Source organism: Oncorhynchus keta, unplaced genomic scaffold (assembly GCF_023373465.1).
Source record: "Oncorhynchus keta strain PuntledgeMale-10-30-2019 unplaced genomic scaffold, Oket_V2 Un_scaffold_8588_pilon_pilon, whole genome shotgun sequence".
Taxonomy (NCBI): Eukaryota; Metazoa; Chordata; class Actinopteri; order Salmoniformes; family Salmonidae; genus Oncorhynchus; species Oncorhynchus keta.
Window position 1 is genome coordinate 198,650 of NW_026291009.1, and position 14,022 is coordinate 212,671.

Below are 14,022 nucleotides of genomic sequence, written 5' to 3' on the forward strand. Positions count from 1 at the left end.
AATATGAATGTAAGAAAAGGAGTGTGTGTGTGTGTGTGTGTGTGTGTGTGTGTGTGTACACCTCGGAGGTGTTGAGAACCAAGGTGTCCTCCAGCAGAGTGTGATTTGATTGTTACGTGGAGCAGACCATTGCTGAAATACCAGTCGATCGTATCCTACTAGAACAGCCTCAGATATAGCTGCAAGCTTTTAGTAGTCCTGATATTTGGCAGTCTCAGCCAGGTACAACACCTAACAGTGCGTGGCCTGCAGGCCTGCCTAAGACTGGAGCAAAGCAGAGGGCTAGGAACTGCTCTTTGACAGCTGTGGGTCGCCTGGCTGTTTGGAGAACAAGGTGCTTTCTGTATCCTTAAGTGGCCACGCACACAAAGACCTTTGAATTGTTTCAATCCTTCTCGAATGTAATGTGATTTGTGGATTTAAATAAAGTAGTTAAAAGTGTGTGTACCTCAGAGGCGTTGAGTGCCAGGGCGTCCTCCAGCAGAGTGTGTGCGTGGGCGCTGAGGCCGTGGCGCAGAAGCAGATTGGCAGCGTTGACGAGGGGCAGGTGGCGCTGGGTGGGCGGAGCCGAGGCCAGGGAGTGGCGCAGACACTGCAGCGAGCTGGTACCGTTACCCTTCGCCCGCCAGAACAACGCCGCCTCGTTCTGGAGCAACCAGCCAGGGGCGCTATCCTGGAGGAGAGGAGGATGTACACTGTCTGAAGACGGATCATTTCCTATTACAACTGTGGAAGGCTGTTTATTCTGACAGAACAGCCCAAAGCCATCGCATTTCTCAGGACAGTAGTGGAGGATATTTCTGATATGAAACGACGTTTCTCTGTTCTACGGCGCTCACCTTCTTCATGGCTTGGGCTATGCTGGCACCAGCCTGCTCCAAACTCCAACCTCTGCTGCGAGACAGCAGTACCTGTACCCACACACACACACACACACACACACACACACACACACACACACACACACACAGGATCAGCACAGTGACACACTTCAACCCTGCTCCAGTGGTGCTCCCAGTGGTGAAGATGGGTACTGTGACAGAAAACACATTTCTGTTGTCTCTGTAAAATGGATTAATAAAGATGGTATTGTATTGAATCCAAAGCCCAGTCTCTAAAATATGTTGATGTTACAGACCACCTATCCAATACACACACTGACCTGGGTGGCGTGAGGGTCTGGCAGCTCCTTGTCCTCCAAGGTCCAGTCCACAGAGGCAGGCAGGTCAGCTGGAGGGGGCTGGAGCACAGGGCCACAGTCTGGAGAAGCCAGGGAGGATGGAGGGGGTCCGGTACCGTACAGCACCGTCTGGAGGCTGAACACACATCAGTGAGGTCAGCAAATACATGAATGTCATATCATACATCACGTTACACAAACCATGCTGAGGAAGAGGCTCTACGAGTCAACACAGTCGACCAGCACACACACAGCTTCAAGATACAACACGCACCATGTTAGAAACAGGCACAAAAAGGTAGCACACACAAACCCGAGGCCCAGTGTCTAACACGCTAACCCGGGGCCCAGTGTCTAACACGCTAACCCGGGGCCCAGTGTCTAACACGCTAACCCGGGGCCCAGTGTCTAACACGCTAACCCGGGGCCCAGTGTCTAACACGCTAACCCGGGGCCCAGTGTCTAACACGCTAACTAACCGCTAACCCGGGGGGCCCAGTGTCTAACACGCTAACCCGGGGCCCCCAGTGTCTAACACGCTAACCCGGGGCCCAGTGTCTAACACGCTAACCCGGGGCCCACTAACACGCTAACCCGGGGCCCAGTGTGTCTAAACACGCTAACCCGGGGCCCAGTGTCTAACACGCTAACCCGGGGCCCAGTGTCTAACACCGGGGCCCGCTAACCCGGGGCCCAGTGTCTAACACGCTAACCCGGGGCCCAGTGTCTAACACGCTAACCCAGTGTCTAACACGCTAACCCGGGGCCCAGTGTCTAACACGCTAACCCGGGGCCCAGTGTCTAACACGCTAACCCGGGGCCCAGTGTCTAACACGCTAACCCGGGGCCCAGTGTCTAACACGCTAACCCGGGGCCCAGTGTCTAACACGCTAACACCCGGGGCCCAGTGTGTAACCCGGGGCCCTAACACGCTAACCCGGGGCCCAGTGTCTAACACGCTAACCCGGGGCCCAGTGTCTAACACGCTAACCCGGGGCCCAGTGTCTAACACTAACGCTAACCCGGGGCCCAGTGTCTAACACGCTAACCCGGGGCCCAGTGTCTAACACGCTAACCCGGGGCCCAGTGGGCCCAGTGTAACACGCTAACCCGGGGCCCAGTGTCTAACACGCTAACCCGGGGCCCAGTGTCTAACACGCTAACCCGGGGCCCAGTGTCTAACACGCTAACCCGGGGCCCAGTGTCTAACACGCTAACCCGGGGCCCAGTGTCTAACACGCTAACCCGGGGCCCTGTGTCTAACACGCTAACCCGGGGCCCAGTGTCTAACACGCTAACCCGGGGCCCAGTGTCTAACACGCTAACCCGGGGCCCAGTGTCTAACACGCTAACCCGGGGCCCAGTGTCTAACACGCTAACCCGGGGCCCAGTGTCTAACACGCTAACCCGGGGCCCAGTGTCTAACACGCTAACCCGGGGCCCAGTGTCTAACACGCTAACCCGGGCCCAGTGTCTAACACGCTAACCCGGGGCCCAGTGTCTAACACGCTAACCCGGGGCCCAGTGTCTAACACGCTAACCCGGGGCCCAGTGTCTAACACGCTAACCCGGGGCCCAGTGTCTAACACGCTAACCCGGGGCCCAGTGTCTAACACGCTAACCCGGGGCCCAGTGTCTAACACGCTAACCCGGGGCCCAGTGTCTAACACGCTAACCCGGGGCCCAGTGTCTAACACGCTAACCCGGGGCACAGTGTCTAACACGCTAACCCGGGGCACAGTGTCTAACACGCTAACCCGGGGCACAGTGTCTAACACGCTAACCCGGGGCACAGTGTCTAACACGCTAACCCGGGGCACAGTGTCTAACACGCTAACCCGGGGCACAGTGTCTAACACGCTAACCCGGGGCACAGTGTCTAACACGCTAACCCGGGGCACAGTGTCTAACACGCTAACCCGGGGCACAGTGTCTAACACGCTAACCCGGGGCACAGTGTCTAACACGCTAACCCGGGGCACAGTGTCTAACACGCTAACCCGGGGCACAGTGTCTAACACTCTAACCTGGGGTCCAGTGTCTAACACACTAACCTGGGGCACAGTGTCTAACACACTAACCTGGGGCCCTGTGTCTCAGGTGGGAGGTAGAAGGTGGGTAGTAGGTGGGCGGGGGGGATGACAGGAAACTCATCAGCACAGTCTGCCCTCCGAGGCCACAGCAGCCTCTGAATGTCCTACAGACAAAACACACGCAGTAAGCGCCACAGAAACTTTAGACTGTCCTGCCAACACAGCACAAAGCCCACTATCCACACACACACTAATAAATCCTGCCAAACACACACACACAGTCTGAACTCACTTCGGTGGGGGAGGCCTGGTGGCCCCAGAGGGCTGCAGGCTCAGGGTCTCCGGACACAGAGGGGTGGAGGTGTGAGCTGGTGGTCTGGTTGGTGCTGGGCTCCGACACCAGAGCAACGCTGCCCGCCACAGAGACCTCCTCTCCAAACTGGATGTGGTGGACGTGCTCAAACAGGTCTCCACGGTGATAACGCACCGGCAGGTCCAAGGGGCAGAACAGGCTGCTCTGTTGTTGGCCCAGACGACACATCTGGTGGTTGCCTGAACAAAAACAACTCATTATTGATGCACTATTTTATGTTTACCAAGTATATATTGAATTAACTGACCAGCTCTAAATTGACATATTTATTTATATAAAACTCAAATCAAATGTTATTGGTCATGCACATGGTTAGCAGATGTTAATGCGAGTGTAGCGAAATGCTTGAGGTTCTAGTTCCGACAGTGCAGTAATATCTAACAAGTCATCTAACAATCCCCCCCCAACAACTACCTAATACACACAATCTAAAGGGGTGAATGAGAATATGTTCATGTAAGTATATGGATGAACGATGGCTGCTCAGCCATATACACTGTGTGTGTGTATATTGCGTGCGAGTGTGTGTGTATATATTGCGTGCGAGTGTGTGTATATCGCGTGCGAGTGTGTGTGTGTATATAGCGTGCGAGTGTGTGTGTGTATATAGCGTGCGAGTGTGTGTGTGCATATAGCGTGCGAGTGTGTGTGTGCATATAGCGTGCGAGTGTGTGTGTGCATATTAGCGTGCGATTGTGTGTATATCGCGTGCGAGTGTGTGTGTGTGCATATAGCGTGCGAGTGTGTGTGTGTATATAGCGTGCGAGTGTGTGTGTGTGTATATAGCGTGCGAGTGTGTGTGTGTGTATATAGCGTGCGAGTGTGTGTGTGTGTATATAGCGTGCGAGTGTGTGTGTGTGTATATAGCGTGCGAGTGTGTGTGTGTGTGTGTATATAGCGTGCGAGTGTGTGTGTGTGTATATAGCGTGCGTGTGTGTGTGTGTGTGTGTGTGTATATAGCGTGCGAGTGTGTGTGTGTGTGTATATAGCGTGTGTGTATATAGCGTGCGAGTGTGTGTGTGTGTGTGTATATAGCGTGCGAGTGTGTGTGTGTGTGTGTGTGTGTGTGTGTATATAGCGTGCGAGTGTGTGTGTGTGTGTGTGTATATAGCGTGCGAGTGTGTATATAGCGTGCGAGTGTGTGTGTGTGTATATAGCGTGCGAGTGTGTGTATATAGCGTGCGAGTGTGTGTGTGTGAGTGAGTATATATTGCGTGCGAGTGTGTGTATATATTGTGTGCGAGTGTGTGTGTGTGTATAGCATCTCACCCAGCTGTGCCTCCTTGGCCATCTGGGTCTCGTGGATGATGTTGCGGAGGATCTGCTCTTCCTGCAGCAGCTTGTATTTGTCCAGGGCCTCCTGCTGACGCAGGTAGTGGTCATGCTGTTTCTGGTATTCCTTCAGCTCGTTCAGCGTGCGCTGCAGAGACCTGGGGGGTGTGACAGATCACATATAGCTAGCCCGAGGCCTACTGACAGGTCACTGTGCTGTTATACACCGAGTGTACAAAACATTAAGAACACCTTCCTAATATTGAGTGGCTCCCGTTGCCCTCAGAACAGACTCAATTCGTCGGGTCATGGACTCTACAAGGTGTTGAAAGCATTCCACAGGGATGCTGACCCATGTTGACTCCAATGCTTCCCACAGTTGTGTCAAGTTGGCTAGATGTCCTTTGGGTGGTGGACCATTCTGTATACACACAGGAAACTGTTGGGCGTGAAAAACACAGCAGCATTGCAGTTCTTGACACAAAGGCCCTTCAATCTTTTGTCTTTACCATCAATGGCACACATACACAATCCATGTCGGAACTGTCACAAGGCTTAAAAATCCTTCTTTTACCTGTCTCCTCTCCTTCATCTACACTGATTGAAGTGGATTTAACAAGTGACATCAATAAGGGATCACAGCTTTCACCTGGATTCCCCTGGTCGGTCTGTCATGGAAAGAGCAGGTGTTCATAATATTTTGTCGACTCAGGGTATTTTCAGCATTGTAACCTGTGCCACATAAAGAGGAAGTCTGTGTCCACAACAATACTTCCCATCCCATCAAATCCCCTTAAAAAAGGTTCCTCACTCTCTATGAACCTAACCACACCATGAGCAGTGAGGCACTGTGCCTTTACCTGTGTTGGGCCTCCAGGCGCTGCTCCAGTTTCTGCTGACAGAGGACGGCGTGCTTCCTCCTCAGGGCCTGCTCAAAGCCCAGCTGGGCCTGGAGAGCCTGCTCATAGCACAGCACTGAGTGGTTATACTCCCCCAGCATCTAAAGACAAAGAGGATAGAGGACAGGAGGTAGAGACAGACAGAGATAAATAATCTATTAGAGATGATTCACTCCTCTAGTATAAATGGAGAGAGAACTGAAGGTCAGGGCCGGTAACATTGACAATACACTTCCTGAGCACCTGAAGAAAACCATGCCAACAAGCATTGCAGTAACATCCTACATCCATATTCACTGCATAACTGTTGGATAAATTATTGCTATACTCCAGTTTTGTAAAAAATCCTAGTGTCAGTGTATCATCCTAGTGTCAGTGTATCATCCTAGTGTCAGTGTATCAGCCTAGTGTCAGTGTATCAGCCTCGTGTCAGTGTATCAGCCTCGTGTCAGTGTATCAGCCTCGTGTCAGTGTATCAGCCTCGTGTCAAGTGTATCAGCCTAGTGTCAGTGTATCAGCCTAGTGTCAGTGTATCAGCCCAGTGTCAGTGTATCAGCCTCGTGTCAGTGTATCAGCCTCGTGTCAGTGTATCAGCCTCGTGTCAGTGTATCAGCCTCGTGTCAGTGTATCAGCCTCGTGTCAGTGTATCAGCCTCGTGTCAGTGTATCAGCCCCGTGTCAAGTGTATCAGCCTCGTGTATCAGCCTAGTGTCAGTGTATCAGCCTCGTGTCAGTGTATCATCCTAGTGTCAGTGTATCAGCCCAGTGTCAGTGTATCAGCCTCGTGTCAAGTGTATCAGCCCAGCCAGTGTCAGTGTATCATCCCAGTGTCAAGTGTATCAGCCTCGTGTCAGTGTATCAGCCTCGTGTATCATCCTAGTGTCAGTGTATCAGCCTCGTGTCAGTGTATCAGCCTAGTGTCCAGTGTCAAGTGTATCAGCCCAGTGTCAAGTGTATCAGCCCAGTGTCAAGTGTATCAGCCCAGTGTCAAGTGTATCAGCCCAGTGTCAAGTGTATCAGCCCAGTGTCAGTGTATCAGCCCAGTGTCAGTGTATCAGTGTATCAGCCAGTGTCAAGTGTATCAGCCCAGTGTCAGTGTATCAGCCCAGTGTCAGTGTATCAGCCTCGTGTCAAGTGTATCAGTGTCGTGTATCAGCCTAGTGTCAAGTGTATCAGCCCAGTGTCAGTGTATCAGCCTAGTGTCAGTGTATCAGCCTCAGTGTCAGTGTATCAGCCCAGTGTCAAGTGTATCAGCAGTGTCAGTGTAGTGTATCAGCCAGTGTCAAGTGTATCAGCCTAGTGTCAGTGTATCAGCCTAGTGTCAGTGTATCAGCCTCAGTGTATCAGCCCAGTGTCAAGTGTATCAGCCCAGTGTCAAGTGTATCAGCCCAGTGTCAAGTGTATCAGCCCAGTGTCAAGTGTATCAGCCCAGTGTCAAGTGTATCAGCCCAGTGTCAAGTGTATCAGCCCAGTGTCAGTGTATCAGCCCAGTGTCAAGTGTATCAGCCCAGTGTCAAGTGTATCAGCCCAGTGTCAAGTGTATCAGCCCAGTGTCAGTGTATCATCCTAGTGTCAGTGTATCATCCCAGTGTCAGTGTATCAGCCCAGTGTCAAGTGTATCAGCCCAGTGTCAAGTGTATCAGCCCAGTGTCAAGTGTATCAGCCTCGTGTATCAGCCTAGTGTCAGTGTATCAGCCCAGTGTCAAGTGTATCAGCCCAGTGTCAAGTGTATCAGCCCAGTGTCAAGTGTATCAGCCCAGTGTCAAGTGTATCAGCCCAGTGTCAAGTGTATCAGCCCAGTGTCAAGTGTATCAGCCCAGTGTCAAGTGTATCAGCCCAGTGTCAAGTGTATCAGCCCAGTGTCAAGTGTATCAGCCCAGTGTCAAGTGTATCAGCCTGTCAAGTGTGTCAGTGTATCAGCCCTCAAGTGTATCAGTGTATCATCCCAGTGTCAGTGTATCAGCCCAGTGTCAGTGTATCAGCCAGTGTCAGTGTATCATCCCAGTGTCAAGTGTATCATCCCAGTGTCAAGTGTATCATCCCAGTGTCAAGTGTATCAGCCCAGTGTCAAGTGTATCAGCCCAGTGTCAAGTGTATCAGCCCAGTGTCAAGTGTATCAGCCCAGTGTCAAGTGTATCAGCCCAGTGTCAAGTGTATCAGCCCAGTGTCAAGTGTATCAGCCTCGTGTATCATCCTAGTGTATCAGCCTAGTGTCAGTGTATCAGCCCAGTGTCAAGTGTATCAGCCCAGTGTCAAGTGTATCAGCCCAGTGTCAAGTGTATCAGCCCAGTGTCAAGTGTATCAGCCCAGTGTCAAGTGTATCAGCCCAGTGTCAAGTGTATCAGCCCAGTGTCAAGTGTATCAGCCAGTGTCAGTGTCAAGTGTATCAGCCCAGTGTCAAGTGTATCAGCCCAGTGTCAAGTGTATCAGCCCAGTGTCAAGTGTATCAGCCCAGTGTCAAGTGTATCAGCCCAGTGTCAAGTGTATCAGCCCAGTGTCAAGTGTATCAGCCCAGTGTCAGTGATCAGCCCAGTGTCAGTGATCAGCCCAGTGTCAGTGATCAGCCCCGTGTCAGTGATCAGCCTCGTGTCAGTGATCAGCCTCGTGTCAGTGTATCAGCCTAGTGTCGTGTATCAGCCCAGTGTCAAGTGTATCAGCCCAGTGTCAGTGTATCAGCCAGTGTCAGTGTATCAGCCCCAGTGTCAGTGTATCAGCCCAGTGTCAGTGTATCAGTGCCCAGTGTCAGTGTATCAGCCTCCTGTCAGTGTATCAGCCTCCAGTGTATCAGCCTAGTGTCAGTGTATCAGCCCTGTCCAGTGTATCAGCCCCCAGTGTCAGTGTATCAGCCCTGTCAGTGTATCAGCCCAGTGTCAGTGTATCCCAGTGTCAGTGTATAAGCCTCCTTCCTGTCAGTGTATAAGCCTCCTTCCTGTCAGTGCCTTCAGTGTCAGTGTATGCCTCCTTCCTGTCAGTGTATCAGCCTCAGTGTCAGTGTATTCCTGTCAGTGTATAAGCCTCCTGTCAGTGTATCATCCCAGTGTCAGTGTATGTCAGCCTTCCTGTCAGTGTATCAGCCTCCTTCCTGTCAGTGTATCAGCCTCCTGTCAGTGTATCAGCCCAGTGTCAGTGTATAAGCCTCCAGTGTCAGTGTATCAGCCTCCTTCCTGTCAGTGTATAAGCTCCCTTCCTGTCAGTGTATAAGCCTCCTTCCTGTCAGTGTATAAGCCTCCTTCCTGTCAGTGTATAAGCCTCCTTCCTGTCAGTGTATAAGCCTCCTTCCTGTCAGTGTATAAGCCTCCTTCCTGTCAGTGTATAAGCCTCCTTCCTGTCAGTGTATAAGCCTCCTTCCTGTCAGTGTATAAGCCTCCTTCCTGTCAGTGTATAAGCCTCCTTCCTGTCAGTGTATCAGCCTCCTTCCTGTCAGTGTATAAGCCTCCTTCCTGTCAGTGTATAAGCCTCCTTCCTGTCAGTGTATAAGCCTCCTTCCTGTCAGTGTATAAGCCTCCTTCCTGTCAGTGTATCAGCCTCCTTCCTGTCAGTGTATAAGCCTTCCTGTCAGTGTATAAGCCTTCCTGTCAGTGTATAAGCCTCCTTCCTGTCAGTGTATAAGCCTCCTCCTGTCAGTGTATAAGCCAGTGTCCTCCTGTCAGTGTATAAGCCTCCTGTCAGTGTATAAGCCTCCTGTCAGTGTATAAGCCTCCTGTCAGTGTATAAGCCTCCTGTCAGTGTATAAGCCTCCTTCCTGTCAGTGTATAAGCCTCCTTCCTGTCAGTGTATAAGCCTCCTTCCTGTCAGTGTATAAGCCTCCTTCCTGTCAGTGTATAAGCCTCCTTCCTGTCAGTGTATAAGCCTCCTTCCTGTCAGTGTATAAGCCTCCTTCCTGTCAGTGTATAAGCCTCCTTCCTGTCAGTGTATAAGCCTCCTTCCTGTCAGTGTATAAGCCTCCTTCCTGTCAGTGTATAAGCCTCCTTCCTGTCAGTGTATAAGCCTCCTTCCTGTCAGTGTATAAGCCTCCTTCCTGTCAGTGTATAAGCCTCCTTCCTGTCAGTGTATAAGCCTCCTTCCTGTCAGTGTATAAGCCTCCTTCCTGTCAGTGTATAAGCCTCCTTCCTGTCAGTGTATAAGCCTCCTTCCTGTCAGTGTATAAGCCTCCTTCCTGTCAGTGTATAAGCCTCCTTCCTGTCAGTGTATAAGCCTCCTTCCTGTCAGTGTATAAGCCTCCTTCCTGTCAGTGTATAAGCCTCCTTCCTGTCAGTGTATAAGCCTCCTTCCTGTCAGTGTATAAGCCTCCTTCCTGTCAGTGTATAAGCCTCCTGTCAGTGTATAAGCCTCCTGTCAGTGTATAAGCCTCCTGTCAGTGTATAAGCCTCCTGTCAGTGTATAAGCCTCCTGTCAGTGTATAAGCCTCCTGTCAGTGTATAAGCCTCCTGTCAGTGTATAAGCCTCCTGTCAGTGTATAAGCCTCCTGTCAGTGTATAAGCCTCCTGTCAGTGTATAAGCCTCCTGTCAGTGTATAAGCCTCCTGTCAGTGTATAAGCCTCCTGTCAAGTGTATAAGCCTCCTGTCAGTGTATAAGCCTCCTGTCAGTGTATCAGCCTCCTGTCAGTGTATAAGCCTCCTGTCAGTGTATAAGCCTCCTGTCAGTGTATAAGCCTCCTGTCAGTGTATAAGCCTCCTGTCAGTGTATAAGCCTCCTGTATCATCCTACTGTAAGTGTATCATCCTACTGTAAGTGTCGATGTAGTGAAAATATTAAAAGCAGACTGTATGTGAACAAAAACCAACACAACTCTACGTCAACATCCCTCCAGAAATGTTAAAACATAGTGGAAACAAATGTTGCAGAACCTCGTGTTCTATTTAAAGTCTCCATTTGGTTTAAATCACCTAATGCCTACTTTCTTTATCGTCATTAGACATCCCTAAAAACTGACTTTGGTGTTCCTCAAGGGTCAGTGCTTGGACCCCTGCTGTTCTCTTGATAGATGCTAGTACCGTTTCACTACACATGATGTAGAATGGTGCCTCAATGGGAATGATAGAGCTGCAACTGTTGATGAAACCAGATGATGACGTCGTACAGCGAGCTTTCTGTGGTTTTGTCTGTCTTGTGTGTATTCCATCAGGAACCAACTTGGAAACAAGTGGAATCTCTTTAACGTGTTATCTCTTGGGTTGTATTCAGTGCATCTACTAGTGGTGCTGTAACTCACTGCGTAGATGTTGCCCAGGGTGTAGTGGCTGGTGAGAAGGTCAGAGGTCAAATCCAGGGCAGTGTGAGCCACGATGGCAGCGTCAGCCGAGAAGTGGGCCCGATGCAGGATGTTGGCCATGTTCACCAGGGCCAGGTCCTTGTGCTGCCTGGATACACAACAGACAACGAGAATGGGACTTAAAACTCTTATATGATCCACTGTTTGAATGTTGAATAACCATAGCTGGGACATGTTCATTGGCCACCAACGGGAAGACAACATTATGGAATACTAGGACTAGTCCAATAAGAAAGGCTCATTTAGTTTTCCATTGCAAAGTGCTTTACATCATGTGTCCTAATGAACATGACCCTGATGCCTGACAAGCTGAAGCCAGGGGCTGAGTTGTCCTTTGTTCGTACCTGGGTGAGAAGTGCAGGGCCCGGATCACACAGTCCACCGCCCGACTGGGCTCATTCTTTATCCTCCAGTAGAACGACGCCAGGTTATACAGCACCCAGGATGAGGAGTTCTGGACAACACAACAAACAGGTCATCAGAAGTGAACTATATGAAAGTCAAACCAGAACACTATTAAAACAGTGACTGTCCATTTATAACATTGAACAAATCAGTGCATAAAAGTTCAAAGTAATCCCATGCGGCCGTATGTGAGGGTGAAGAGTGGCGATAGAGCGCAACGTACCCTCAGCAGGCCCTGCTGGATGCGATGGCCCACCTCGTCCATGCTGCGGCCCAGTTTGTGGGACAGGGAGCCAAAAATGGGGTCCTCTTTAGAGAGCAGAGGAGATGTGAGGTTCACCTGTTCCTGCACGCCCTGGAAAACATAGACATATATGGCACAGATCCAGACAAGTATGTGCAATCGCATTAACAAGCGGGTTTGCTTTCCCCTTCAACTCACCCGGAGATGCTGGAAACCGTGGATACTATATGGGAGCTCAAATACTCTGGCACAGTCAGGCTTCTCCAGATCCGGGGGTAGAGGGGACCTAAAATCTACGTAATCCTCAGGGCTGAAAGAAACATCCATAGTCAAGGTCCAGGGAGCATTAGTGTAGTGTCCAGCAGAAGAGGGGGAACAAGAGCAGAAAAGGTAACCAGTGGTTGACTTGTATCATGGAGCTGTTTAAAATTCCTGTTGATGTAGGACATGTTGATCTAGATGTGAAAGACAAGCCATCATGGTTTATTCTATCAGAAATCTTTGTTGATTTCTCATCACCAGTGTGTCATCAAGAACTTGTAAACTCCCTACGTTCTCCAATGTTCGAATATCACTTTGTGTGTTCTAATAATGACTTCTGACAGTATGTAAATACTTCCATTGTTTATTTGTGGGCGGCAGGTAGCCTAGTGGTTATAGCGATGGGCCAGTAACCAGCAAGTAGCCTAGTGGTTAGAGCGATGGGCCAGTAACCAGCAAGTAGCCTAGTGGTTAGAGGGATGGGCCAGTAACCAGCAAGTAGCCTAGTGGTTAGAGCGATGGGCAAGTAACCAGCAAGTAGCCTAGTGGTTAGAGCGATGGGCCAGTAACCAGCAAGTAGCCTAGTGGTTAGAGCGATGGGCCAGTAACCAGCAAGTAGCCTAGTGGTTAGAGCGATGGGCAAGTAACCAGCAAGTAGCCTAGTGGTTAGAGCGATGGGCAAGTAACCAGCAAGTAGCCTAGTGGTTAGAGCAATGGGCAAGTAACCAGCAAGTAGCCTAGTGGTTAGAGCGATGGGCCAGTAACCAGCAGGTAGCCTAGTGGTTAGAGCTATGGGCCAGTAACCAGCAGGTTGCCTAGTGGTTAGAGCTATGGGCCAGTAACCAGCAGGTAGCCTAGTGGTAAGAGAGATGGGCCAGCAAACCAAAAGGTTGCTAGATCGAATCCCCGAGCTGACAAGGTAAACATATGTTGTTCTGCCCCTGAACAAGGCAGCTAAACCACTGTTTCTAGGCCGTCATTGTAAATAAGAATTTGTTCTGAACTGACTTGCCTCGTTAAATAAATGTTAAATTCAAACAAATATATATTTGTTTGTATAAAAATGTTGTTTTGTGCTGTAGTGTCATGACCTCTAACATATGTGACGTGATCATCCAATGCTTATATATTGTATGTTGTTGAAAATCACCCCCAAAAAATGACTCATGTCATTGGTCAATGTCAATGATAAGATGAAGCCATTTTGGAGAACGACCAATGACGGATGACATATGTCAACATCCCTTATCAGTGCTTCTCCTTGATAATGAGTTATGTGAGGGCACATTAGTAACAACCAAATGATTGGTCAAGAGTACACAGCCTGGGCTTACCTGATGTCTTTACTCTCCAGGGAGATGTAGGTACCATCGTAGAGATCCAAGTCTCCCAGGGGTACTTTAGCCATGACACAGTCGGCATCCTCTTTATAGTGCCTCTGCTCCAAGCCCGTGTCCCTGTCCTCATTCTCCTCAATGTGAATCTTCTGAGCGACAAGCTGCTTCTGAACAAAGCAGGGATCAGAGACATGAGATTCAGACATTTCAGTGGGACTTGATTTGGAAGCAATGCTATATCTCCCTGGAACATGAAGAAAGGAAGACAGGTTGCCCCATCTGATGTGATCCAATATATTCTTCAATAATCAATGAGTATTAAATGACTATTGAACAGCTGTGAATATTGGAGATATTGCATCTTTCAAGTAAGGGAGAGCACAGCAGTATAGATGTTTAACACAGTGGCCTTGGACTAACATTGTAAAACCAGGAAGTAGAGCAATAGGCTATGAGCACTGTGAGGTAGTCATTAAAAGATGATCATCACCTCTAACTTCTTCAGGTAGTTGACACGGGTCTCCTGTCGCATGAAGATGACAAGGTCATGTGGATGTTTAAGATTTAAAGGAGAGTCAACCTGCAAAGAAAATGAAAATGTTAGTCTTAAAATAAACAGTGACAGTACTTGTTTCCACTCTATGACTCGACCCCAAAGACTAAAGACCTCTGAGTCCGCTGACCACAGTACACGTGAAGTGAGACAACACCAAAACAGAATTGAGGCAGAGGAACCTGGCTGATTT

The 14,022-nt window shown here is 49.8% G+C and overlaps 1 protein-coding gene across 1 annotated transcript in view; it reads right to left on the minus strand.

The window, feature by feature from the left end:
* The window catches only part of ttc17 (tetratricopeptide repeat domain 17), a 30,082-nt gene that overhangs the window by 15,051 nt on the left and 1,009 nt on the right, over nt 1–14,022 (minus strand). The window contains exons 2-14 of the mRNA XM_052517586.1: nt 13,767–13,856; nt 13,274–13,443; nt 11,877–11,988; nt 11,658–11,789; nt 11,374–11,483; nt 10,970–11,117; nt 5,719–5,858; nt 4,856–5,016; nt 3,506–3,765; nt 3,262–3,377; nt 1,163–1,316; nt 840–911; nt 449–673 (exon numbers count right to left, since the gene is read on the minus strand). Of these exons, the coding sequence (XP_052373546.1) occupies nt 449–673; nt 840–911; nt 1,163–1,316; nt 3,262–3,377; nt 3,506–3,765; nt 4,856–5,016; nt 5,719–5,858; nt 10,970–11,117; nt 11,374–11,483; nt 11,658–11,789; nt 11,877–11,988; nt 13,274–13,443; nt 13,767–13,856 (1,890 nt within the window). The remainder of the gene's footprint in view (nt 1–448; nt 674–839; nt 912–1,162; nt 1,317–3,261; nt 3,378–3,505; nt 3,766–4,855; nt 5,017–5,718; nt 5,859–10,969; nt 11,118–11,373; nt 11,484–11,657; nt 11,790–11,876; nt 11,989–13,273; nt 13,444–13,766; nt 13,857–14,022) is intronic.